The sequence below is a fragment of the Erinaceus europaeus genome, chromosome 10 (genome assembly GCF_950295315.1).
Source record: "Erinaceus europaeus chromosome 10, mEriEur2.1, whole genome shotgun sequence".
NCBI lineage: Eukaryota > Metazoa > Chordata > Mammalia > Eulipotyphla > Erinaceidae > Erinaceus > Erinaceus europaeus.
The window spans coordinates 82,998,822-83,025,899 of record NC_080171.1 but is presented as its reverse complement, the minus strand read 5'-3'; the positions used below and the strand labels follow the sequence as shown (position 1 = coordinate 83,025,899).

At 47.6% G+C, this 27,078-nt stretch overlaps 1 protein-coding gene across 1 annotated transcript in view; it reads left to right on the top strand.

The window, feature by feature from the left end:
• The window catches only part of WHRN (whirlin), a 138,353-nt gene extending 115,153 nt beyond the window's left edge, over positions 1-23,200 (top strand). Inside the window, exons 7-12 of the mRNA XM_060200024.1 lie at positions 1,395-1,427; positions 17,166-17,237; positions 18,421-18,958; positions 21,306-21,490; positions 21,987-22,109; positions 22,363-23,200. Of these exons, the coding sequence (XP_060056007.1) occupies positions 1,395-1,427; positions 17,166-17,237; positions 18,421-18,958; positions 21,306-21,490; positions 21,987-22,109; positions 22,363-22,545 (1,134 nt within the window). The 3' untranslated portion in view covers positions 22,546-23,200. The remainder of the gene's footprint in view (positions 1-1,394; positions 1,428-17,165; positions 17,238-18,420; positions 18,959-21,305; positions 21,491-21,986; positions 22,110-22,362) is intronic.
• Positions 23,201-27,078: the final 3,878 nt, after the last annotated feature.

Here is a 27,078-nt window from a genome sequence, read left to right as displayed (position 1 = left end):
CATGCAGGCCCTGAGCCACTACAATAAATCAGGTGGCAAAAAAAAAATTGTTTCAATAAATAAGTAAATAGTTACAGATTGCCATATAGACTGGCTGGCCCCTGTAGAATGGGAAATAAGAGATCCAGGGTGTGGGGTAAGCTGTGTTCTAGCCTAGGAGGCCTGAGTCTTAGGCATTAGTACTGGTCTCTGGTTCTGAGTTTCACTACTGGGAGGTCTCTACAGCTCAAGACTTTGAACTCAAGGTCAGAAGCCCAAGGTCAGCCTGCTGGTCCAGAGGTGTCTGGGTTCTGATATGCTAGAGGGGGGTATGGCCAGGGCTTTCTGCCCCAGAGCAACACAAACCTACAGTGACCTTAAGGAATGGTTCCACCTATGGCAGTTGACCCTGTCCCCAGCCTTCTGAGACGTGAAGTGTTCATGGGACTATGACCTACCAGGTAGCACATCCATGCCAGATTAGGACTAGCCAATTACAGGCTGAGTTCCTGGTGGTGGGTTTCAAGAGAAACTTGTGAAGATAGAGACAGTGTGGAAGGTAGTCACTTCACCCCAGGCAACTCCATTTCCCTCTTGCACTGGGACAGAGATACTGCAAAGATGAAGTTGGGAAAATGAAATGAGAAGTTACCCAGGCACCCAGGTGAATGACCCTTTGACACCAGCATCCCAGAAATATTGCCTACACCAGAGCAGGTGAAACCTCTGTGCCTCTGTCCTACAGAGGAAACCACCATGAGCATTTATATCAGGAACTCAGAGCTTCTGGAAAGCCTTCATCCTCCACATGCGCAACCAGAGTTCTATTCCTCACAATCTCAGCTTCTCTGTCACCCACAATGTTCAGGCCTTTCTGGAACCCAGATCTTCTCTGGCCTACTCTTCTGAACAGGGTCCTTTTTCAGGCTCTACCTCTCATGAGCAGGTGTGACCTCGGGCAAGTCACTTCCATTCCTCTGAGCCTCCATTTTTCCACCTGCCAAATGAGAATTACAATATCAGCCCCACCTGCTGAGAAGCTTCAGGGTTGTACGTAGGTGAATGGCTTTAAAGTTCATCTGAAAGACAGGTGTCATATCTGCAGAGGAGTGAGCTTCCCCTGGGTTCCTTCTAGGAGACCGTTTGGATGGAGAAATACTGGTTGTAGTAGCAAGAGCTAGTCTTCCCTATTCTTCCCATATTTCTATTCAGAACATTCCAGATAAAGAGATTAGAGATTGGGAATCATGTTGTGGTGTGTGTGTGTATGTGTGCGTATATGTGCTAACCTGTTGACCTTTCATGTGTGTGTGTGCGTGCATGCTGGGGGGCTGGGGTCTTGCTGTGCCCATCCCATCCCGAATATTTGTTTCATATTTTTTTCTTTTTGCCTTTTGCCCACCCTTCCTCCCCAGGAGCGGCTGCTGTGGCTTATAGACCTGATGGAGGTACAGTCCTATCTGCTGGGTGGGAGCTGTGGGGATCACTTAGCCATGGGCACAGATAGGGGCTGTGGCCCTTTCTAACACACCCATTATTTCTGTTCTTGGCCCTGGTTGGGACTCAGGGTTCTTCCTGGTAATCTCTGTCTGTCTGTCTTCCATTTCTTCCATTTTCTCAGCTGCAGTTTCCCACTCTGCAGTGAAAATGCCCTTTGTTCAAATCCCAGATCTGCCACTTCCTTACTGGCTTCATTTCTCTGAGCTCAACTTTAGACTCTGTATGATGAGGATGGCACTTTTTGTGATGTGGATCTGTTGGTACACGTGTTGACCTTTCATGTGCCCTGCACTCTCACTCATTCTTGTATGGTCTTCTCAGTTTACAAGGCCAGGCTGTCTCCTGTTTGTATTCCAGCTTTTAGCTCAGATGCCACCTCTTTTGAGAAAACTTCCCTGATACTCTTACCACTAGCCCCCAGACTTCCACTTATCATGTTTTTTTAAATATATATATATATAATTTTAAATAGGTTTATTTATTTTATATGAGATAGACTTTTATGTGGTGTGTATGACCACTTCAGTTATACAGGCATCTGAGGTCAAACCAGGAGCCTCAAGCCTGCACAAGTCCTATATTCTGCCTGTTGGACTATTTGGTTCTTGTTCCATTGTGTTTTAATAATCTGTATAGGCTTTGTTGGTTACTTGTCTTGATCATGGGCTACTTGGAGAGAGTAACTGTCTGGAGTCACTATTGATCCTTTAGTGCTCATAGTATAGGCCTGACACATAATAATTTGGGCCTTTCTCTATAGCTGTAGCTCTCCATGCCACAGTAATATGCTTTCTAGTTGCATTATTTTTGACATTCATTGTAGCTAGAAATGCTAAATACTGCTCTAGTCCTGTTTTACAGACAAGAAAACTGAAGTTCAGAAAGGGGTGGTACTTTCTTCAGTGTCACTTAGTGAGTGCTGAGTGCTTACTCAGACCTGCTTCCTCTGAGCTGGTGCTCCGAGCGTTGCAAACTGGTTGTGTCCCTCCTGGAGGAGCTCACCAGTGCTTGTTACATATTTGCTCTCTGCCTGCCTGCCTGTTTATCTTGTCTCCCTGTCAAGTCTCTCTCCTCCCATATTGACTTCCTCTCTCCCTTCTTCCCTTTCTTAATAAATACTAACGGAGTACTTGATACAGTCATACTTGTTGGGAATATAGTGAACAACAAAGAAATCCTCTCCATTATGGAATTTAGGGCAGAGCAGAGATAATACACCATATATGACATGGTAAGACGTGCTAAGGAGAGAACAAAAAGGAAGAGGATATGGAGGAGGCTTGGAGTGTTCAGGAATTGATCCCTGTGTAGACTTGAGAGGTGAAGGAGATAGATATATCCACAGCTATGAAACCAAAGAAACGAAGATATACAGGTCCTGAGGTAGGCATGTGCTCTGAATGTCTGGCCCAAGCCCAAGAGACCATTAGGCTGGAGTGGAGAGAGTGCAGGCAAGGCAGTGGCAGATGTGCTGAGGACTTGGACTCTCATTGGAGACAAGTTAGAACCTGGTTCCTCTGGGGTCTCATTGTACCAGCGTAGTCTGATTGTTGTGAACAGACAAGGTGTACTTGTTCCCAGGAGAGCAGGAAAGACCTTGGAGGTTATACAAAACGACAAGCTCTGGGCTGTGCAGCTGCCTGGTTTCTCCTGGCCTCTGTACCTTCTGGGTACCTCCTGTCTCCACAAATAGCCAGTCTTAGATGGGGCACCCCATGCTTCTGTATGTGGGGGTCACAAAATAGGCACCCACTCCTTTTGGAGGCCCTTCCTGTAGACATGCAGGCTCCCTATCCTTCCCCTGCCATCCCTCCCATGCAGTAAGCACACAGTAAGCATCCCCCTCATCGACCTGTCTCTAAATCTAAGGCATCCCCCCCTCCCCTGCCACTCCAGTGTTTCTCCCTTCTGAGGGACCTCTTTGTTGAGAACTGCTGAGAAATACTCTGGGGGTATAGGGTGCAAGGCAAGAATGACAGCCTTGTGCCCCCACCTCTGCAGGGTCTGCAGCTTGGTCTAGAGGGAGAGTTCAAAAAGTTCTCCCCTACTAAGCCCCAAGCACAATAGCCTGTGGTGTCACCATGTGTTAGTGAGCTCCTGCTGCAGTGATGCCGAGTAACAAACACCCCCTTCATGCCAATGAGCACCAGCCCATGTCTGTTTCGTCCATGCCTTTCCTGTCACCAGTCATGTCTGACATGCTACATTAACCTCTTTGCCCTCTCCAGCAGCAGGGAGAGCTGCTGGCATGTGGGAAGGGCCCACTCCTTGTCCTGTCGTAAGTCTCAGCACCAACCCAGGCCCAGGAAAGGGAGCAGAAACTGAAACACAGCCTCATGTCCCAGGCACCCTCAGGTATATCTGTTAACATCCCAGCCTTCTCAGCATCCTCCTCGGAAAAAATGTCTCTTGGCCTGGTATTCAGATGGGTAAGGTGGCGGGTGGCAGGCTCTCTTGATCCAGATAACCCAGATGAGTAACTCCAAATAGAGCCAGTTTTCCATTTCATTCCAGTTCCTAGTTCAGGCTGCAGAGCTGTCAATCCTAGGTTAACCCTGGCTCAATCTGCAGCTGTCTCCCCTCAAACCAGATGTAATTGATCAAAGGAAATCAGATGCAACCTTCTTCCCCCATAGACCAATTGTGTTTATTTCCCATTTGTTTAGTGGAGAATCAGCCCTGGGAGTTTTCTGTGGCCTCCAAACAATATCTTTCCCCTCCTATAAAAGTGCCAGCTGGAGAGATGAACAAAAGAAGGACCTGGAGGGCCAGATGGTAGCGCAGTAGGTTAAGCGCACATGGTGCAAGGACAGGCGTAAGCATCCCGGTTCAAGCCCCTGGCTCCCTACCTGCAGGGGGGGTCACTTCACAAGCGGTGAAGTAGGTCTGCAGGTGCTTATCTTTTTCTCCCCCTCTCTGTCTTCTCCTCCTCTCTCCATTTCTCTCTCTCTTATCCAAAAACACCAGCAATAGCAACAACAATAATAATGACAACAACTATAAACAACAAGGGCAACAAAAGGGAAAAAATAGCCTCTAGGAGCAGTGGATTCATAGAGTTCCAGCGATAATGCTGGAGGCAAAAAAAAAAAAAAAAGAAAAGAAAAGAAAAAAGAACCTTCCTGGCATTCTGCCTCTTATGTAGGCTTTTGGAACCTCGATGTCCACAGGGCTGAATATGCCAATCATGTGTGAGCTGTTGTGAAGATCTGGGTGGAATTAGCTATGCAGTGTGTCTGCTGATAGTCAGAAGTTAGGGTGGGAAACCTTTTCTCTGCAAAGGGCCATTTGGATCTTTATAACATTGCTTGTGGGCCATAAAAAATTATCAGTTGAAAAATTAGCAATTTATGTTGCTAGGCAAAAAGCTGTGGTTGCCTTGGCAGGGTCAGACCAAAATGATTTCAGGGCTGTACGTGTCTCTTGGGCCAGACGGTCTCCATCCCTGTTCTAAAGGCTGGAGAGGGCACTGCAGAGTCCATAAAGGTCAAGGCTTGGATCTGTGGAGCAAATGCCATTGAGGTCTAGGTTGGCAACTAATGCTTGCCATGAAAGGTCATGTTCTACCCGAATTTGAGGTTTGTTTTTTTTAAGTATTTTATTTATTTTATTTTTGAGAGATTCAGAGAGAGAAAGACACAGGGAGAAATACCAGAGCACTGCCAGGCTCTGGCTTATGGTGGTGTGAAGGATTGAACCTGGGACTTCAAAGCTTCAGGCATGAGAGTCTCTTTACATGACCATTATATTATATAGCCCTGCCTGAATTTGAGGTTTTAAAAAAAAATACTTATTTTTTATTACTAGAGTTATCTCTAAGCCTGGCTGCCTACATAACTTCATTGGTCTCAGTGGCCATTTTTTTTTTTTTGCCTCCAGGGTTATCTCTGGGGCTCAGAGCCTGCACTATGAATCCAGTGCTCCTAGAGACCATTTTTCCCCCTTTGTTGCCCTTGTTGTTTATTGTTGCTGTTATTATTGTTGTTATTGCTGTCATTGTTGAATAGGACACAGAAATGGAGAGAGGAGGGGAAGACAGAGAAGGGGAGAGAAAGATAGACACCTGCAGACCTACTTCACCACTTGTGAAGCGACTCCCCTGCAGGTGGGGAGCGGGGGACTCAAACCAGGATCCATATGCTGGTCCTTGTGCTTTGTGCCACCTGTGCTTAACCTGCTGTGCTGCCACCCTACTCCCCCAAGATTGCTTTTTAAGAGTTCACATTTCAGGGGGTTTTTTGTGTGTGTTTGAGCAGTTTTTTGAAAAGAGTTGTAGATGAAATAAAGCAGCATCTTAAATTCCAGGGCTTGGTGGGACTGCTGCTGTCCAAGTGTACTGGTACCTGTCAGGGAGACTCAATCCATAGCCCCCTCCCCCAGTCCAGGAAAGCACCCAGAGTCAAGACAGCACATGAGGCTGGGGTTGTCTTTTTCCTCAGTGGGACAGCGCTATTCCCTCCTACAAGACCTCAGCATGTGTCCCCTGTGCCCTCAGAGCTATGAATTTACCAGTGGCATGAGTGGCCCCCAGGCTGAAAGAAGCATTTTCCTCCCCCAGTGTCTCAAATGAGAACCATGCCACCCAGCTGGTCTTTTTTGGAGGAGTATCTTGCCTACCTGGGGGAGGACTTGGGCTTTTCTACAAGCTGTTTGCACCAGTTAAGAAGCGAGTTCATTGGGGATCAGAATCTGTAACAGTGTAGGTAGCCCCTCCTTCTCTGGAAGCCTGGATTTCCTCATCTCTGCAATGGACAAGTTGGACCAGCATTGCCTGAAGCCTGGGAGGGGGGGCAAAGGGATGTTGGCACCTTTTCTGTACATAAGCCCCACTTCCAGGCTCTTAAAACCCTGAAAATCTCTTTTCAGAAGAACTAGCCTGTTTGGTGTTTGCAGAACTGGGGCCACATTTTCATTCAGATAGAGGGAGAGCAGCCGGAGCACCCGAACTTTCTCCAGTGCCACAGCACCTGTTATGTGGTACCAGCGTTCAAACCTGGTTAGTGTGCATGGCAAGGCTGGTGTTCTATCCAGGGAACTATCTCTGTGGCCCTAGAATAATAGTCTTATTAGAAGAAACTAAGTACATAATAAAGTGCTGTTTTCAAAATACCAAAACGTCTACGGCCATACCACCCTGAACATGCCCGATCTCGTCAAAATACCAAAACAGGGGTAAGACAAAGACTTCTTTTTAATTATTATTAATTTTTCATCTTTATTTATTGATGGATAGAGTCAGAGAGAAATTGAGGGGGGAGATAGAGAGAGAGAGACACCTGCAGTCTTGCTTCACCATTTGTGAAGCTTTCCCCCTGCAGGTGGGGATCAGTGGCTTGAACCTGGGTCCTTGTGCATTGTGTAATGTGTGCGCTTAATCAGGTGTGCCACCACCTGGTCCCTAAACCAAGTGCTTCTTCATGAGCACACCCGACAAAAAGGCCCAGCAGTGGGTCAGAAGCACCTGTGATTGTGTGAGGTCATGAGCAGAATAAACGGGACTCTGTGGCATCAACGACAGCCAGATTGTGCTGTGAAGGATGTGTGGCATCATTTGGTGACAGTGTGCCAGGCACTGCTAATGCTGCTGAGATGTGCTGCCTCCATTCCTAGTGGAAGGATCTGCTGCCATTCTCAAGAGGTTTGTGACAATGAAGACTCAGTGTCTTCCCCAGCCAGGCTCTGGGCCTCTGTGTTCGCTCCAGGGTCTTGGTATAAGAACCTTCTCAGGTTCTCCCACCCCTGACCTGGAGGCTCTGAATCCCACTTTGTCCACTAAGCAGCTTCCTTTGGCTGCAGCTACTAAAAGGACCAAGTGTGACAGCAGACAGTGAGGTAGGTCCATCTGTGCTTCTCAGGCTTCCTTGAGACATGGTGGGGACCCTCTCCCTAGGGCTTCATGTACTTTCACCCAGAAGTTTTTCCTGTTGCATGATGGCAGGAGTAGCCAATCTGGTAAAAGACCTACACCAGCCTGTGGTCTCAGCCACCCTAGCAGGTGTGGATTCCAGCTCTTGGGGGTGAGGGTGGGGCAGGGGGAGTTCCCTCTTTGACCTTCCTCTTCAGCCTCCAGATGTCCTCCCTACCCTGTGCCTGCAACCCTGAATGCTGGACCGACCATCCCATGTCCATCAGAATGGCTGTTACCCCAGGTGACCCATAATCCTTTCACATCCCCTGGCTTTTCCCTGCCCTTTGGTTTAGCCCTGTTGCCTCCTCACCAACCACCCTCCAGGAAGGACTTGGCATCTCATGGTCATCCTGCCCCTCCAGCCAGCCTTTCTATGCTGGGCAACCCCACCCTGTCCCCAGCCCTAGTTCTGGCCATACTGCTGCTGTACCTTGCTATTTCATTTTCCCTTCTCTCTCTCTTCCATTGTTCTCTACTTCTTTGTTTCTCCTTCCAGAGTTTTTCCTTTCTCTCTCTCTCTCTCTCTCTATTTTTCTCCCTCTTATTTTCACTTTTTCCTCTGGTGTTTTTCCTCTCTCCCCTCCACCCCTTATTTGTTCTCAGCAACCCCTCAGGCAAAAGTCTTGGCCCTCATTGATGACTTCTCCAAAAGTCTCTGTTGCAGTACCTCAGTTTCCCCATATATGGAAGGGGGAAGTGGGGGGGAGGGCTATTGTCCATCAGAGTAAAGGAACAAGAACAAAGAGCTGAAAATAGCACTTTTATGTAAGAGGAGGTGGGAGGCCTAGAAACCCAAGAATTGGGCTGAAGGAAGGGAGAGGGCCAGGAAGGGGCAGGGGAGCGGGGGAGAGAGAAGAGCCTCATTTTGCTGAGGTAGAACCTGAGCAAGGCAAGCCTTTCTGGCTTCCATATCCTGAATCTCAAGGGCACCTGGCAGCATCATACCAGTGATTACTGAGTGTCATTCCACTGCATCTTGTCCCCAAGGTTCCTTCAAACCAGACTTTTGGAATATCTGGGCCCTGATTGAATCCGTTTAGCAATGAGTCCTTTTCTCAGAAGGAAGGGGCTTTCTGAATTGCTCTCAAATTGGATAGCGGGGGGTAGGGGGGAGGCACAATGTCTGCAGGTCCTGCAGGTATCCTGGCTCTGGGCAGCACCTTGGACAGCAGGCAGGTGTTGAATAAGGTTCAGCTTCCTGCTTCGTCCTTACTGTGGCCTTCCCTCTCTGAGCCTCAGTCACCTTGGCTATAGAATGGACACAGGGTCTCACCTGGCAAGATTAACTAGGCCTCTGTGTGCAGTCCTCAGCTGAGCTCTGAGCTCATTGGGTGCAATGGGAGGGGACTCTTTGGCAGCTGGGGTCCCCTCAATACTTGGTAGGAGAGTGACCAGAACTCCCAGGCTAGCTCCTGTGTGAGCTCTGACCTTGATCTTCTCTCAAAGCCTCCTCAAGCATTTCTGCTGACACATCCCCCCGGCTTCCTAGCCTGCTGTCTGCAGCTATTTCCAATGCTTGAAGTACATGGCTTGGGGACTTGGGGCTCCTGAGCGTCTGGATTTGGCAGATGGAGTCTGGCAGGGCTGTGCTTGGCCCCGTCTGCTGTTTGCTCCACTTCAGGTCTGCCTCCTAGGACTGAACACTTGTCCCCACTCCACCTGCCTCCTCCATCCTCCCATCCCTGGCTCTGGGATGTAGTTAATAGCAGGGAATGGCTAAAGCCAGGACCCACCCAGTAGAACTGTGTTCTCATTTAAGAGACAGTTGTTCCAGGCCCTCCTACAGTATCAGAGCTCATTTAGCTCCTGGGTCCTGGCAGGAGTGTATGAGCCTTCGGGTTACTCTAACCTGGATGAGGAAACTGATCTGTATGACTCTGTGATCTTAGACAACACTCCTTCTCTGAGCAAAAATGTAAAAGATAAGTTAGGGAGTACCACTGTGCCTTCTCAAGGGGTTTTTGGGAGACCCAGCTAAGATCACCTAAATCAGAGGTGGTTGGGAGGGGTGTGAGAGGGCTGGCAGGTGGTGGTGTACCTGGTTGAGCACACATGTTATAGTGAAAAAATCAAGCCCCTGGTTCCCACTGGTACAGAAGCTTCTGAGTGGTGAAACAGTGCTGCAGGTGTTACCCTTTCCCCATCCTTATCTTCCCCTTCTCTCTCAATTTTTCTCTGTCTCTATCCAACAAATGAATGAATAAATATAAAAATTCCCAGGGTTAGGGAATCTCCAGTCCATGGGCCATATACAAAATCATTTGGTCAGGCTCTGTCAAGACAACCACAGGTAGAACTTGAAATTCAGTGCATCTAGAAGCTTTTGTCATAGCAACATTAAGTACTAATTTTTAAGTTAATAATTTTGTATGGCTCCTAATGATGTTAAAAATATCCAAATAGCTCTTGACAGGAAAAATATCCCCTATTCTTGATATCAGCAATTAGCAGGGGCCTGGAATGCACTGTGTCCCCCTGCCTTCTAGTTTGTAGTTTAGGGATCTTCTTTCCCAGAGAAAATCCCTCCTACATAGCAGGCAGCAATGACAGATATTGTCAAGCTGTAGATCTTTCCTTTCCTTTTCCCATAGATGCTCTTACAATTGCCTACTCCATCTATGATGCTGAGCATATTTTTGTTGGCAGCTGTTCTGTGTCTAGTTCTCTACTGGGTATTGAAGACACAGGGATTGTGTGCCCTTGAGCTTCCCTCCTAAGCCAGGGCTGCCTTATTGATGCTTGTTAACTAAATGAAGGCCCAAAGCTCTTGACATACCAGGACAAGATGGACTCTTATGTCTGGTCCCTTCATGGATTGCCCTCTGAGTCTGTGGGATGCCTGCAATTAGTTCCTAGGGCAGGTGGCAGTGGTGACACTTGAGTACAGTGTGGGCACGCCCCCCCAAGCCCTCTGGTTCTTTTGGGTGACTCCTGCTGCAGCCATGGCAGACTGCTGACCTTGAGAAGCAAGTGCACAGAATGAATCCTACCCACCTCCTCACTGTTCAACTTTACTTAAGCTTGTCTATACTGCCTAGCTGGCAGATTTCTGGAAAATGTTGGACTTGTCACGGTTTGGGAGGAGGGCCTTGTCTGGGAGGGCTGTCATTTCCTTTCCATTGAGGTCACATTGGCCAAGACATATTTTGTCAAGCCCAAAGTTTCTGTTGTGTGCACAGGTACTTGTCATTGTGTGCTGGGCTCTGCTCTGAGCTTTTGAAGCCTGGGAAAGTGCTACTGTTAACCCCATTTTATAGATGAGGAAACAGAGGTGCAGTACAGGTCAGTGATTTGCTCACTCTCACTCAGCTGTGACAGACAGGTCTGATCTCAAAGAAGCCCTGGAGGTGCCACTGATCAGTAGGCAAGAGAGCAGCACATTCCCAAGCATTCACCCTCTGTTAGCTTCCTCCAGGGCTGGAGAGATGGGGATATGATCATGAGGATGAGGTATGCATATCAGTCTTAGCTCCCCCCCCCCCCCAATCATGACTAATGCTGTGTCTTGGGTATAGACTCTCTGGCATGACCGTTCTGTTGGCCACCAGAGACGGGTGCCAGCGAGAATATACCCCGAGGCAGCAGGGGTGGGTACACTGGGATACCTATGCAACCTGTGTCAAGAGACAAGACCAAAGATCACCCCAGGAGACTATGGTGGTGGATACTCTGTTTATTGAGTAGCAGAGCATAGTTTTTAAAGGGTGGTAGGGGAAGCTTATACCTAATATGGTTAAGGCACCAGGAGGTTAAGAAAGGGTGAGGGTTTTTCCAGTAACAGCTGGGTGGGTGGTCTAGCCGGTTTGGGGGATGAGGAAGTAAGATTATTAGTAGGCACATGGGGGGGTGTCTTTGCATGGGCAGGGGGAATTGAACCATATATGGTCAGAAGAACAGGAGACAGGGAAGAGGTGAGGGGGTTTCTAGTAGCTGAGTAAGTGGACTAACCAGTTTGAGAACAAGGAAGTGAACCCTTGTGATTAGAGAATGTGGGGTCCTTGTGGGGCAAGGGAATCTGGTAGGGGGACAGAATCCTGGAGGCCAAGGTCCCCCCTGCTCGACCCCAGGTGGGGGAGTCTGACGGGGCGGCTGTACCACCAGGCACCTATTTCATAGGAGGCCTACACCATGCTCACCCTCAGCCTCACAGTTCCCCACAGTGCTGGAGCTCAATGCCTGCACAGTGAACCTGCTGGTCCCAGCAGCCATTTTCCCACTTTTCTTTCTCTACTAGAGCAAGATGGGGAGAGTGTGTTGGGGCAGAGGAGAGGGGAGATAAGACACTTGCAGAGCCAGAGCTGTGAACCCAGATCCTTACACATAGTAATGTGCATGCTCAACCAGGTATGCCATCACCTGCCCCCCCACCCTCAGCTTCGATGGGAAGATGGGGCAGTAGTCTGTGCTGGCTTTGCCCCTTGGGACCAAATGAGGAGCCTCTGAGCATGAGAGCCTTGCCTCTTGTGGCTGGGTTTCCCTCACTAGCCTTCATCCATCCCCAAGTGCTCTAGACTCCAGGGCGGTCATTAGAGATGGGGATATAACAACAGGGATCCACATGGGAGGACCTGGCAGTTTCTGTACCTAGGGGGCATGGAGTTGAGGCCACCCACTGACCCTACCTTTAGCCATATCTCATTCCCCAGCGCTGCTGTCCACAGTGACCTGCAGCAGTTGTCATGCCCCATTTGCCCTGTTCATGTGCTTCCCTGTGACAGCTGAGATGACTGGCTCATCCACACACTGTTTCACTTGTGACCTAATTCATCCATTTAGGGAAGATTTATCATGCATCTACTATCCTGAACACTAGATTAGGGATGAAGCAATTGTCACAAAATCCTGCCTTCACAGGGTTTTATCCTAGTGGGGCAATATGTGAAATGGTAGCAACCAGAAGGACAGAAATCACTAAAGTTAGGGCAGAAATCAATAACATTGAAAATAAGAAAACCATACAAAAGATCAACAAAAGTAAATGTTGGTTCTTCAAAAAAGTGAACAAAATCAACAAACCTTTAGCTAGATTCACAAAACAAAAAATGGAGAAGACCCAAATAACTCAGATCATAAATGAAAGAGGAGATATCACAACAGATACTGCAGAAATTGAGCATATCATGCGAGACTTCTATGAACAACTATATGCCACCAAGCTAGAGAACCTGGAAGAAATGGACAATTTCCTAGATACCTACGAACTTCCAAAATTAAGTAAAGAAGAACTAGATAACATGAACAGATCATCACAGCTAGTGAGATTGTAACAGTTAAAAACCTTCCCAAGAATAAAAGTCCTGGACCAGGTGGTTTTATAAATAAATTCCACAAAACCTTCAAAGAAGAACTAATACCTCTACTTTTAAAAGTGTTCCAGAAGATTGAAGACACTGGAGTACTCCCTTCCAGCTTCTATGAAGCCAACATCACTCTGATACCAAAAGCAGACAGGGACACAACCAGAAAAGGAAACTACAGACCAATATCTCTGATGAACATAGATGCTAAAATATTGAACAAAATTCTAGCCAACTGGATACAGCAGTATATTAAAAAGATTGTTCATGACCAAGTGGGGTTTGTCCCAGGGATGCAAGGTTGGTTTAATATATGTAAATCAAATCAACAATAAAAGAAAGACCAAAAACCACATGGTCATATCAATAGATGCAGAGAAAGCCTGTGACATAATCCAATATCCCTTAATGATCAAAACTCTACCAAAAAGGTGAATAGATGGAATATTCCTCAAGATAGTGGATTCTATACATAGCAAACCTATAGCCAACATCATACTCAATGGTGAAAAACTGGAAGCATTTCCCCTCAGATCAGGTACTAGACAGGGATGTCCACTATCACCATTACTATTCAACATAGTGTTGGAAGTTCTTGCCATAGCAATCAGGCAGGAGCAAGGAATTAAAGGGATACAGATTGGAAGAGAAGAAGTCAAACTCTCCTATTTGCAGATGACATGATAGTATACATAGAAAAACCTAAAGAATCCGGCAATTATCTTTTGGAAATCATCAGGCAGTACAGTAAAGTGTCAGGCTACAAACTTAACATTCAAAAGTCAGTGGCATTTCTCTATGCAAACAGTAAGTTAGAAGAAGTTGAAATCCAGAAATCAATTCCTTTTACTATAGCAACAAAAACAATAAAATATCTAGAAGTAAAACCTAACCAAAGAAGTGAAAGACTTGTATACTGAAAATTATGAGTCACTACTCAAGGAAATTGAAAAAGACATGAAGTAGAAAGATATTCCATGTCCATGGGTTGGAAGAATTAACATCAAAATGAATATACTACCCAGAGCCATATACAGATTTAATACTATCCCCATCAAGATCCCAACCACATTTTTTTTTACAATAGAACAAATGCTACAAATGTTTATTTGGAGCCAGAAAAGACCTAGAACTGCCAAAACAATCTTGAGAAGAACAGAACTGTATGTATCACACTCCCAGATCTCAAATTGTATTATAGGGTCATTATAATCAAAACTGCTTGATACTGGAACATGAATAGACACACTGACCAGTGGAATAGAATTGAGAGCCCAGAAGTAAGCCCCCACACCTATGGACATCTAATCTTTGACAGAGGTGCCCAGATTATTAAATGGGGAAAGGAGAGTCTCTTCAACAAATGGTGTTGTAAAAAATGGGGTGAAACATGCAGAAGAATGAAACTGAACCACTCTATTTCATCAAATATAAAAGTAAATTCCAAGTGGATCAAGGACTTGGATGTTAGACCAGAAGCTATCAGATACTTAGAGGAAAATATTGGCAGAATTCTTTCCTGCATAAATTTTAAAGACATCTTCAATGAAACGAATCCAATTACAAAGAAGACTAAGGCAAGCATAAACCTATGGGACTACAACAAATTAAAAAGCTTCTGCACAGCAAAAGAAACCACTACCCAAACCAAGAGACCCTCTCAAAAGAATCAGAGAAGATCTTTACATGCCATACATCAGACAAGAGGCTAATAACCAAAAAATATAAAGAGCTTGCCAAACTCAACAACAAGAAAACAAATAACCCCATCCAAAAATGGGGGGAGGACACGGACAGAATATTCACCACAGAAGAGATCCAAAAGGCCGAGAGACACATGAAAAAATGCTCCAAGTCTTTGATTGTCAGGGAAATGCAAATAAAGACAGCAATGAGATACCACTTCACTCCTGTGAGAATGTCATACATCAGCAAAGGTAGCAGCAGCAAATGCTAGAGAGGGTGTGGGGTCAAAGGAACCCTCCTGCACTGCTGGTGGGAATGTAAATTAGTCCAACCTCTGTGGAGAACAGTCTGGAGAACTCTCAGAAGGCTAGAAATGGACCTACCCTATGACCCTGCAATTCCTCTCCTGGGGATATATCCTAAGGAACCCAACACACCCATCCAAATAGATCTGTATACACATATATTCTTAGCAGCACAATTTTTAATAGCCAAAACCTGGAAGCAACCCAGGTGTCCAACAACAGAAGAGTGGCTGTGCAATTTGTGGTATATATATATATATATATATATATATATATATATATATATATATATATATATATATATATATATACAATGGAATACTACTCAGCTATTTAAAATAGTGACTTCACCGTTTTCAGAAGATCTTGGATGGACCTTGAAAAATTCATGTTAAGTGAAATAAGTCAGAAACATAAGGGTGAATATGGGATGATCTTGTTCTCAGGCAGAAGTTGCAAAAACAAGATCAGAAGAGAAAATACAAGTAGAACCTGAACTGGAACTGGTGTATTGCATCAAAGTAAAAGACTCTGGGGGTGGGGGGGGAGAGAATACAGGTCCAAAAAGGATGACAGAGGACCTAGTGGGGGTTGTATTGTTATATGGAAAACTTGGAAATGTCATGCATGTACAAACTATTGTATTTACTGTTGTATGTAAAACATTAATTCCCCAGTAATGAAATTTAAAAAATTAAAATGTTAAGCTGGAAAAAAATAACAAATCTTTAAAAGAATAAGCCAGTAGTATAGCAAGGGCTGAGAGCAGCCAGTGCAAAGGCCCTGAGACAGAAGCAATCCCTTCCCATTGAAGGAAGAGTAAGAAAGAGCTCAGCCACTGGGCACAATGACTATAAGGTTTGGGGTTTTCTCCAGGTAAGATGGAAAAATCTAGCAGAGTTATTATCTCAAGTTTCATGGTTCTTATTCTGGCTTCTGGATAAAGAGTGATGATTAGTACAGAGGGGGGAAATAAAGCAGGCCAGGGGGAAGGGATTGTGACTTTCAAGGAGGTGAATCTTGGCAATGAGTAAATATGGCCTATTCCTTGCTTATTGCATAGTAGAGAAGAACATGGTAGGTAGAGAGAAGAGCCACCTGCATTGCTCTACTGTGGCTGGAGTGCAAGTGTGCATAGGAGATAATCACAGAAAGTGAATTTGATGAGGCCATCATCCCTCAGGTTCAAGTGCAGTCAGCTCCATGATGGACTCAAGTGAAGCTGCTGGAACATTCTTAAGCATCTTCTGTTCCAATCTTATCTTAGACACTTCCTACCCTCTAAAATAGTCTGTATTCCTCCTTTCCCCAGATCACCCACAAGACTTAGCTGTAAGCAATGCCCCCTACTGCAGGCATTCTGCCTTGATAACCTCTCTTCTGCATTGCATGCCTGTATTTCCTGACTCTGCAATGTCTGCTTGTTGATGCTTGCTTTACTGTCTGTCTGTGAATTAAGGCAGCGATGGTATCCTGCCTCACCAATGTTCCAGGCCCTTCCAGTCTTGATCTTGGAGATGTCTCTACTCATCACTGTGTTGGGGACTGGAGCCAAGTGTTTTTCTCAGAGGCTTGCTGCCTTCCCAGATGTTGTGGGAGTAAATAAAAAATGGCTCCTCAAGTCCTCAAGAGAGCCTAGTATAGAGAGACATGCTTCTCTGCTGCCATCCGGGGGTGGCTTCTTGGTGACTCAGTATCAGTTGGGGGGGGGGGTAGGCTTCTGAAAAGTTAGGAAAGGAAAGGAAAATAAAGCCCATTTAAACTTTAAGCACCACCACCCTCCAGGTTAAAGACATGAATAACAAGATGTTCCCATTATTACTTATTTGTGTCTTGCTCTTTTCCCACCCTCTTGGGACTCCTAGAGCAATGCGGGGTGGTGGGGCTAGTGGTTTTGGGGTGAGCATCTCACTTTACCAGCCTCCAGGAATTCCAGTCAAAGCCAGAGACATCCTACATGCAGCATCTCCAGATATGTTGCAGGGTGGGTGGAGCATGAATGCCTCAAAGAAAAACTGTCATTTCCAAATGACTGGCAGGAAAATCAGCTTTTTTAAAAAATATTTATTTATTTTCCCTTTTTTGTTGCTCTTGTACTTTAACATTGTTGTGGTTATTGATGTTGTTGTTGAATTGGACAGAGAGAAATGGAGAGAGGGGAAAACGGGGAGAGAAAGACAGACACCTGCAGACCTGCTTCACGCCTGTGAAGTGACTCCCCTGCAGGTGGGGAGCTGGGGGCTCAAACTGGGATCCTTAGGCTGGTCATTGCGCTTTGTGTCACATGCGTTTAACCTGCTGTGCCACTGCCCGACTCCCTAAGAAAATCAGCTTTTAATGTTAATGTATAAATTTCAAGAGAATAGGGCATGTAACTCGTGTACACTACAGGAAGGGGTCACAGGACACAGGTATTAGTTTCCTGGAGAACATACCAGCTTTCCCGTCAGGGTTTCTGTGTGCCCACATGAATTTCTTCTCCATTTCTAGAATACCCTGGACTTGGAGGAAACGGGTGAGGCTGTCCGTGGCAACAGCAATGCTCTCCCTGATATTTCTCTGGTAAGATGCTCTCTGACTCTTTTGATATGCTTTGCCCTCCAAGATCAGCCTGCCCTTGTGTGAGGGAACAGAGTCCCTTAACTGGGAGCTCTGAGGTCCTGCTCAAGCCAGTGTAGGAGCTCAGGACTCTCCTGCAGGGACTAGGATACCTCTATCTGGGGCTTTTAGGTGGAGCTGTTAAGCTGTTTGACTCTTGGCCAAGTTGGCATTTCCTTTTGCTGTCTTGTCAGAATGTTCTCGTAGCAAGTGCTGAGACATGTAGCATGTAAAGAGAACTCTCTGGAATGACTATGTGACAGGACTTGAAGTAGGCATTAAAGGTAACCTTATGCTCTTGCACACACAACCCACGCCTGGGAGCACCAATTTGTAAAGCTCACTCAAAAGATCTTTGAGGATGGGTGCTGGACCCCTGCTGCCCGAGTACAAATACCACCTCTGGCACAGACTATGTGACTTTGGTCAAGTTTCTTAACATCTCTGTACCTTGGTTTTCCCACCTGTGAAATGGAGATGGTAATGGTGTATGCATCTAGAAACAGTATCCATAGCTACCACTCACCAAGAACTTGCTGAGTTGTAGATATATTGCTTCTGCATTATGCCTGCTAGGGTGTGTGATGTGTTAGCATTATACTAGGACTATACCATCACACCCCCATACCAGTTATGTTGGGGTGCAGTCTTTCCCATGCCCAGAGGCACACTCAGAAAGGTGCTGTCCCATGACCTGGGCCATATAGCACCCCAACCTGTCCTGTCCATTCTCTCTCCTTCCAGTCCTGCCACCTGTCCCTTCTATAGTCATCAAGATAACCCCCTTTAAAAAGGAAGGAGAAGAATAAAGAAATGTCTTGGTGGTTTCTCATCCTTTGCATCCCACCTCTAATTAAGCCTTGCTCCCTGTGACAAGCCTGGCCAGTGCCAAGAACTTCAGTTCCCAAAGGTAACATTGTCTTCCCCAGAGACACTAGCCAAGATCCCGTCGCTTCTCAGCTGCTAAGATGCTAGGAAAAGTTTTCCACTCGGGTGTTGCATTATTCAGAGGAGCGTGGCCAGGGGCCGATAGAGCCAGGGCAGAATTCCAGCCCAGTTCCAGCAGGCTCGGCTCAGCTGCTCAGTGCCTTCTCTCCCTGTTTCAATGGGCTCTGACTCCTTCTACTCCTGTTGGGTCTTTTGGCAGGATGATGTCAAGTCCACAGCCGAGGGGATGCCCAACTTCAAGCTGCCACCCCCACCTCCATCTCTGGTCCAAGGCCACGAGCGACCACACTCCCAGCCCAGGAAGTCTGGGCGAGACGACCTCCAGCCACCTTCCTCTGCCTCTTCCCACTCAGGCATCATTTTCTCTGCTCCACGGAACTGCAGCCCGCCGTCGGGTGCTGCACCCACCCCAAAGCCCCCCTCTGCACAGGACTCTCCCTCCTCCCCCATCTATGCCTCCATCACCCCTGCTAACTCTGGCTCCAAGAGGCCCCTGGATGCCCATCTGGCCCTGGTCAATCAACATCCCATCGGTCCCTTCCCGCGGGTCCAGTCACCCCCACACCTGAAGACCCCCCCTGCAGAGAACACCCTGAATGGGGGATGCCTTCCACCACCTTCCCCCTCCAGCCACCCAGAGCAGTCTGGCACCAACCAGCACTTTGTCATGGTGGAGGTGCACCGGCCCGACAGCGAGCCTGATGTGAATGAAGTGAGGGCACTCCCCCAGACACGCAGTGAGTACCTGCAGACCCAGGGTGGGTTGCTTTGGGGTGTGCTGTGCGAGCCTGGGGTGGTCATCCCTTCTAGACTAGTACCTGCCCTGTGAGGGGTCTTCTAGCTCAGGGTCAGCATGGTGGAGGACAGCTCTGAGCCCACTTTGAGGGATAATGCGGTGAAAAATGCAGGTCTGAGCTCTGACTTAGCCATCACCCACTGTGACTGTTATTTGATGACTTTAGACAAGCTGCAGGGGCTCTCTAAGTTTGTTTCCTATTGTAGAAGTGAGCCACCAGGCTACCAACCTCGTTGGTTGTTTCTCCAATGACTCTGGCCCTGGATACCCTGCATCCTCTTAGCAACTTTCTAAGTAAGACTGAGCTCACTGAGGGCTGCTGGCAGCTGCTTTCTGTTTACTAGCATATGGCAAAGGTGGTCATTGGCACTGCCATCTCTGGACCCTAGGATGTCTGGCCAGGGTGGAGGCTGGTGCATCCAGGCACCTGAAAGGCCAGCCTCAGGCTATGGCCCCCAAGTTTTCACAGGCTGCAGCTCAGAGCCCTCCACAGGTTCCAACTCTTCTCTGGTCTGAGTGAATTAGTTATATTTTGATGGGATTTGCTGCCATCTTGTGGCTGATGTGATACCATGAGTGCAACATGGTCAGGAAAGGTGGCCAACCAGGTCAGAGGTGGTGACTGAGTGCCCACTGTGTGGTAAGCAAAGGGCTGCCACTAAGGGGAGAACAGACAGGAGACACCTGAGCTACTATTCTAGACAGAGCACTACTGCTTCTAGGCCTGACGGGGTGCAGTAGTAAGAGCAAAGGAGCAGTAAAACAGTACTGTGGGGTCTCTCCTTTCTTTCCCTCAATTTCTCTCTGTCCTGTCAAGGGGAAAAGGAGGGGAAAGGGAGGAGGACAGAAAGACCACTGGCTGCAGCGGATTCATCATGTAGGCTCGAGACCTGGGGCTGAGCCTAGTGGCAGTCACACAGCACTCTCTGTAACACTGTCCTAGGTGCCTATAATAACAATTCATCTAGTCCTCCCAGATGCTGGTGCTTATTTTCTTCATTGACAAATGAAGAAACCAAGACACAAGAAGTAAGGGCAGAGCCAGGCAGTTTAAGGCAGGCCTCCTGACAGCTTCGCTCTGTACATCACAGTGACATGTCTCTGGCCAGGCACCACTGCTCCTGTGTTGGTGGGACATGGGAACGTGGAGGTTCAGAGTGCCTGTAGCTCGTCTAAGCTTGCTCAGCTGGTCAGGGGCTGGGGGAATCAGACCTGGCCTCCCATATTCCAGAGTGTGTGTTCCTAGCCAAGCACTTCCAACTTGGGTTGGATCATTACATGTATAGAGAAACCACTTGGATTTGACTAGTGAACAGAGGCAATGTGCCACCACTGAGGTCTTGGACCACTTCAGTTATATGGGAGTACAGACTGGGCAAGGCACAACTTCTTTTTTCCTAGAGAAGCTTGAAAGTTCACTTTTATCTGAAGTTGCCTCATCTGAATATGCTAGATGACCCATTATTAAAACTTGGTAGGGACTGGCAAGATAGTGTACTTGGATAGTGCACCTGCTTTGCCGTGTACATGACCAAGCCTGGCTCCCACTGCACTGCGGAGAACTTTGGTGCTGCAGTATCTCTATCTGTTTATCTCTTTCTTTCTTTTTTTTATTTCTTTATTGGAGGGTTAGCTTTTACAGTCGACAGTAAATACAATAGTTTGTACATGCATAATAACATTTCTCAGTTTTCCACATAACAATACAACCCCCAGTATGTTCTCTACCATCATGTTCCAGAACCTGAACCCTCCCCCCCCAACCACCCCAGAGTATTTTACTTTGGTGCAATATATCTCTGTCTCTCTCTGTCTCTGTCTCTCTCTCATAAGTTAGGTTTCAAACCTCTGGCTCCTATCTGTGTGGAGGGGGCAGAAAGCTTCATGAGTGGTGGAGTGGTGTTGCAGGTGTCTCTTTCTCCCTCTCTTTTCCCCCTCATATTTCTCTCTGTCAATGTCCACATCAACAAAATAAATTTTAACAATAGAAAATAATCTTTAAGAAAATTCACATCTATGGGCTGAACCTGCCTCCTAAATTCTGTTTTAATCTTTATACCAGGAACACTCCTGAAAATGGTAGCCTTGGCAGAAGTCAGGTCCAGGAAGTGGCAGGGCTGTGGGGAGTCTCCATGCTCTCCAATCCCACTGTCTCTTTATTGACCCCTTATCACTGCTGGGGAGTCCTACCCCCATCCCAGTTTTCCATTTTACAATCCTGTCAACTACTCTGGGAAGCTCTCCTTGACTCCTGCTGCTCTTCTGTCACCTTTCTCCCCACCCCCCAGCAGCTTCCACACTCTCTCAGCTCTCGGACAGTGGGCAAACGCTGAGTGAGGACAGTGGTGTGGATGCCGGCGAGGCAGAAGCCAGTGTCCCAGGTCGGGGCAGGCAGATATCATCCACCAAGAGCAAAAGTAGTAAGGAGCCACCTCCTCGGAACGAAAGGACCACAGAGGGGGCCTCCAAACCAGTAAGTAAGAAGGGGTGGGAGTGGTGAGTCCAGGGCAGAGATCAGTGACAAATGGCCACAGGAGAGCAGTAGCAAGCTCACATCTCTGGGAGTACAGGGTGGAGGGTGGAGGGCTACACCTAGAAATACCTTATATTTACCTGGAGACTCCAAATAAGCCCTTGCCATCACCACAATAGCAAACTACATGCTGAAAGATGGTCTCGGTAATCAGTAAGCTCCATTCTAATGAGGGATAGTGGTTGGGAAAGCCATCCTTGGGTTCAAGTCCTAGCAGTCACAACAGGCAGCCCTGGCTTAGCCCTTTTCCCTCCTGAACTTGTCCCAAGTTAATGAGCTTGTGTACCCCAAGTGCTCAGCTTAGTGCATGGCCCACTGGATGCACCCAACCTGACTCTGAGCCCCTGTGATCCAAGGCATAGAGCTTACCCTGCCCACACACACCCCAGGCCAGGCCTGTCATGGAGAAGCCTGACCTCTTCCTTCACACATGCAGCCGGGACTCCTGGAACCCACATCCACCCTGATCCGCGTGAAGAAAAGCGCAGCCACCCTGGGCATCGCCATCGAGGGTGGTGCCAATACCCGCCAGCCCCTGCCCAGGATCGTCACAATTCAGGTACCTGCCTGGGGTCCCAGTATTTGATCAGTCCCACCCCAAGCGACACAGACTCACAGTAGGGCAGACACAGGCCCAGGTCTCATTCTCTCTGAGCCTCTGCTCTCAGTAGGCACACAGGTTGTCTCTGCCTGGCCACCACCAGTGTCAGGCTTGCCCCCTATGGGTAGCTAGAGCCAGCAGGCCAAGCCCTCAGCTGCCACCCCTGCCCTGTGTGTCATCCCCCCACTCCCCTCCCCCCCTCCCCCCGCAGCGAGGTGGTTCGGCCCACAACTGTGGGCAGCTCAAGGTGGGCCACGTGATCCTGGAAGTGAATGGACTGACGCTGCGGGGCAAGGAGCACCGGGAGGCTGCATGCATCATCGCAGAGGCCTTCAAGACCAAGGAGCGGAACTACATCGACTTCCTGGTCACGGAGTTCAATGTGATGCTCTAGAGGCCCAGGGCCTCCCACTGCTGCCCAGCCCTTCGCCCCTATCCCTCCTCCATCCCAGCACTAGCCAGCCCCTACAAGGGTCAGGACTGCATGGCCAGGGTAGCAAAAGATAACCCCCCACAGGCACACACTCCGCTCCTTCCCGGCCCACTGGACCCCAACCGGGAAAAGAGAGTCAGGTGAGGTGGCTGACACACATTAGGTGCTCAGTGCAAGTGTGGGCAGTGTGGAGTCAAAGGGCAGGGCATCTGAGTGTTGACCACACCTTTACCTGAGACTTGCCAGGATCTAGACCCTAGCTCAGATGGAGGCACTGCTGCTCCCTACCTGCTAGAAGCAGGCTCACCCCCAGCTGCCTGAACCTCTGTCTGGAGTGAGGTCACAGGAGAGTCAGAGGGCACCGCCCCCAGCCAAGGGAGACCTTGCAGGACCTTTAGTGCCACAGATAAGCTCAAGCACCTCCCCACACCCCACCCCTTCCTCCTGGTTCCTTATCTGTCCTGGTGATTATTATTTATTTCTCCAAGGCCCCAGCTTCCCACTGTACCTCCCAGCCTACCCCCAGAGGCCTTGCAGGCAACCAGTGGCATCCATGTATTTATATACAGAGCTTATGACTTTAATTTTTCAATAAAGAAATCTGAACAAGGTGAAAGGCTTGGCATGCTATGTGGCTTCCCTGTGTGGCTGGGGTTTTCACTGTGTGGAGTGAGTAGAACAGAGGAGATGCTTGGAACACTACACAGCAAAGTCCTCTGCCTGAGCCTCTTGGGCCAGGGCACTTGAGTGAGCCATCCCTGCCTCCTTGAAGGCTGTGCACAGATTATGCTGTTAGGTGCCACAGGCATCTAACAGTTGGAGACAGAATGGACATGTGACGTCTCGTAGGTTGGGTCCCAGAAGCTAACTCTGCAATGACAATTTGTAAGCAAGTGATTTATTTTACCTTTTGAAATATTTATTTATTTATTTTTATTGCCACCAGAGTTATCACTGAGGTTCTGTGCCAGCACTATGAGTTGACTTTTTCCTTTTTTTCTTTTTTCCCTTTCTATTTTAATTGATAGGACAGAGAAATTGAGGATAAGGTGAGATAGAGAGGGCGAGAGAGGGGCCATGCAGTGGTACACCTGGTTAAGTGCACACATTACAGTGCGCAAGGTCCTAAGTTTAAGGCCCTAGACCCCACATGCAGGGAGAAATCTTCACAAGTAATGAAGTAGGGCTATAAGTGTCTGTCTCTTTCCCTCTCTATCACCCCTTTTCTCTCAATTTCTCTGTCTCCATCTAATAAATAAATAGAGGGAGAGAGATAAATAGACACCTACAAACCTGTTTCACTGCTTGTGAAGCATTCCTCCTCTCCCCACAGGTGGGGAGTAGGGGATTGAACCTGGATCCTTACACATGGTAAAATATGCATTATGCATGTGTGCCACTGCCTGGTCCTCTTATTTTTTAAAGATTGTATTTATTTATTTAAGAGAGAGAGGGAGGGAGGGGGCCGAGTGGTGGCACACCTGGTTGAGTGCACATGTTACAGTGCTCAAGGACCAAGGTTCAATCCCCCAGTCCCCACTTACAGGGGGAAAGCTTCACAAGCGGTGAAGCACATCTTCAGGTGTCTTTCTCTCTCCCTCCCTCCCTCTCTATTTCCCCTACCGTCTCAATTTCAGGCTGTCTCTATCCAATAAATAAAGATAATAAAGCGGGAGTCGGGCTATAACTCAGTGGGTTAAGCACAGATGGTGCAAAGCACAAGGACCGGAATAAGGATCCTGGTTCGAGCCCCCGGCTCCCCACCTGCAGGGGAGTCGCTTCACAGGCGGTGAAGCAGGTCTGCAGGTGTCTATCTTTCTCTCCCCCTCTCTGTCTTCCCCTCCTCTCTCCATTTCTCTCTGTCCTATCCAACAATGACGACATCCATAATAACTACAACAATAAAACAACAAGGGCAATAAAAGGGAATAAATAAATAAATATAAAAAAAGATAATAAATTTAAAAAAGAGAGCAGGAGAATGTGCCAGAGCATCATTCTGGCTTGTGATGCTGGGGATTGAATGCAGGACTTCATGATTGAGGGTCCAATGCTTTATCCATTGTGCCACCTCCCAGGCCTTGATTGACTGACTGATTGATTGATTGATTGATTGATTGATTTTCATGAGAGAGAGAGAACAGCATAGTGTTCAGCTCTGGCTTATAGTGATGTCAGGGATTGAACCTGTGATCTCTGGGGCCTCAGGTATGTGAGTTTGGTGCCCTGTCATTGCATATCTCTCCAGCTCCAAATGACTGTGTGTTTGAGAGAGACACCAGAGCATCACCTTTGCATTTTTGATGCCTGTTTTTTGTCTTTCTTGCTTTTGTGTGGTGCTAGGGGTCAAACCCAGGACTTTACATGCATAAGACACTCCCTCCACTGCCATACTACCCTCTAAACCCTGTAAAAGATTTACTAAGGAGATGGTTCTGGGAGAGGTGAGGAATGGGGAGAGGGCAGGGACAAAGACAAGTGGAATGGGATTTTAGCTGGAGGGCTGCTGTTGCCTCACCCTACCTGGGTGGGGTTTGGGGTAGGGGGCTAGTGAGGGTCGGGCTGGGATATAAATTAGTCCTGAGTTATCCTTTCAAAGAAAGGGACAGGGATTCTATGGTGTTGATCTTGGGACAGAGCTAGCTTTAAGACAGTAAATTCCCAGTCATTGGCCATTCTACCTGCACAGACCATGATGTTTCAAGGGCTTGGGACAATAGGTGCCAGAAATAGAAGCACAGGGGAAAAGGGGGAGCAAGGGTGGTACAAGTGGCCTGCTACCCAGCTACAAGGCCAGCCCCAGTGCTCATCCTTTGTCCTCAGAATTTCCTGGGGCAAGACAAGTTTGAGAAATCATGCTTGGTCCAGCCCTGTGTCCCAATGGCATCTGCCCAAAGTCGGGAGTGGGTGGGCAGTTGGCTGGAGGCTTGGGCCAGATTTTTAGAGCTGCTCTGAGCTGCTGCCTCCTACTCCAGCCCAGGATACTCACTTGTGCTCAGAATCCTAGATTCCTCTTGACCTCTGGAGCAACCTGTGTCCCCAAAGGCTTCCTTCTGGGTCACAGTCTGGCCCTTCCAGTCCTCATGTCTCTGAGAGAACAACCCATCCTGCTGCAGGAGCAATTCATCAGACCCCAGATCTCAAACTCCAGATCCTGTGTGTTTGGCCTCAAACCCCAAATCCTATGTATTCATGTGCAAGTGACTTCGGTTATCTGCACTTCAAGACCTTCATCTAGAAAATGGGTGTGATGTGCCCAACAGCAGCCCCCAGAGACACCTGGCTCTGGTGTCTGCATTGGATGCCACCTCTATGGCAGAGGGGCTCTGCAGCTATGATTAAGGCATTTAGTGGGCAGGTTACCCTGGATTCCTGGAGGTCCTGCAAGAGGGTGGTCTGAGAGGGCTGTGGGAACAAGGTTGTGATGAGCAAGCAGAAGTAGTAGTAGTGTTTTTGGTGTGGAGGCAGGATTGTGAGCCAGAGAGTCCTGCCACAGGAGGAAAAAAAAAAAAACACAAAGGGGATGACACTCTTGGGAACTCAGTGACAGGCTCTCAAGAGGTGGCTGCCCTGCTGACACCTTGATTTGAGTCCAGTGCCACTGATTACAGATTTCTGTCACCCAGGTCTCAAATTTCTGAGTCTTTCTGGAACTTTTAAAATGCTTTTGAGATCACAGAAGAGCAAGCCATGCACCTAAGCACATACATCACACGCCATTTCCCTGTTGTTTCACCCTAGTAAATATGATTGGGGAAGGGGTAACATAAACCTCACAACCTGTCTTCACAGTGAACTGCTGGATCCTCAGGGAAAGAACCAGAAACTGGGTAAAAAGGAAGAGGCAGTTCCCATGTAAACAGCAAATATCCAACCTACCTGGGAGCAAGGTAGTGGCACACCCAGTAGAGGCAGACATTACTATATGTAAGGACAGGGACATGGCCTCCACGTGGAGGAGGAAGCTTCACGGGCAATGGAGCAGTGCTACAATCCTCTCTCTCCCCTGTCTACTTTTCTCTGACTCTAAGAGAGATGAGAGGGAGAGGAGGAGGAGAAAAGAGAGAGAAAGAGAGAGGAGAAAGATAAATGGCCATCAGGAGCAATAGAGTTAGTTGTGCAGGCACTGAGCCCCAGTAACACCCCTGATTGGGGGAAAAAACAAATTCAACCAACCCTTGTAGTGATACTTAGGTGCCTATCAGTGAGTGTAAAGGAGGCTGGGGGGTGTCTGTGTTCCCAGACGAAATTTATCCCTTCCCCAAAGAAATGAAGTTTATTCCTGCCAGTTGTCATAAGACTCAGGATTAAATTCTTTGTCCTTCTATCTTTTTAGTGAGGATATTTTTTCCCTGAGTATAAGCTCCCACTTTTCCTTCTTTGGATAAAGAATAAACATTATTTTACCTAAACTTTTGTCTTTCTTTAAAAACTATTTTTATTTATTTTATTTTAATGAAAAAGAATAGCTACAGAGGGAAAGATACAGAAAGG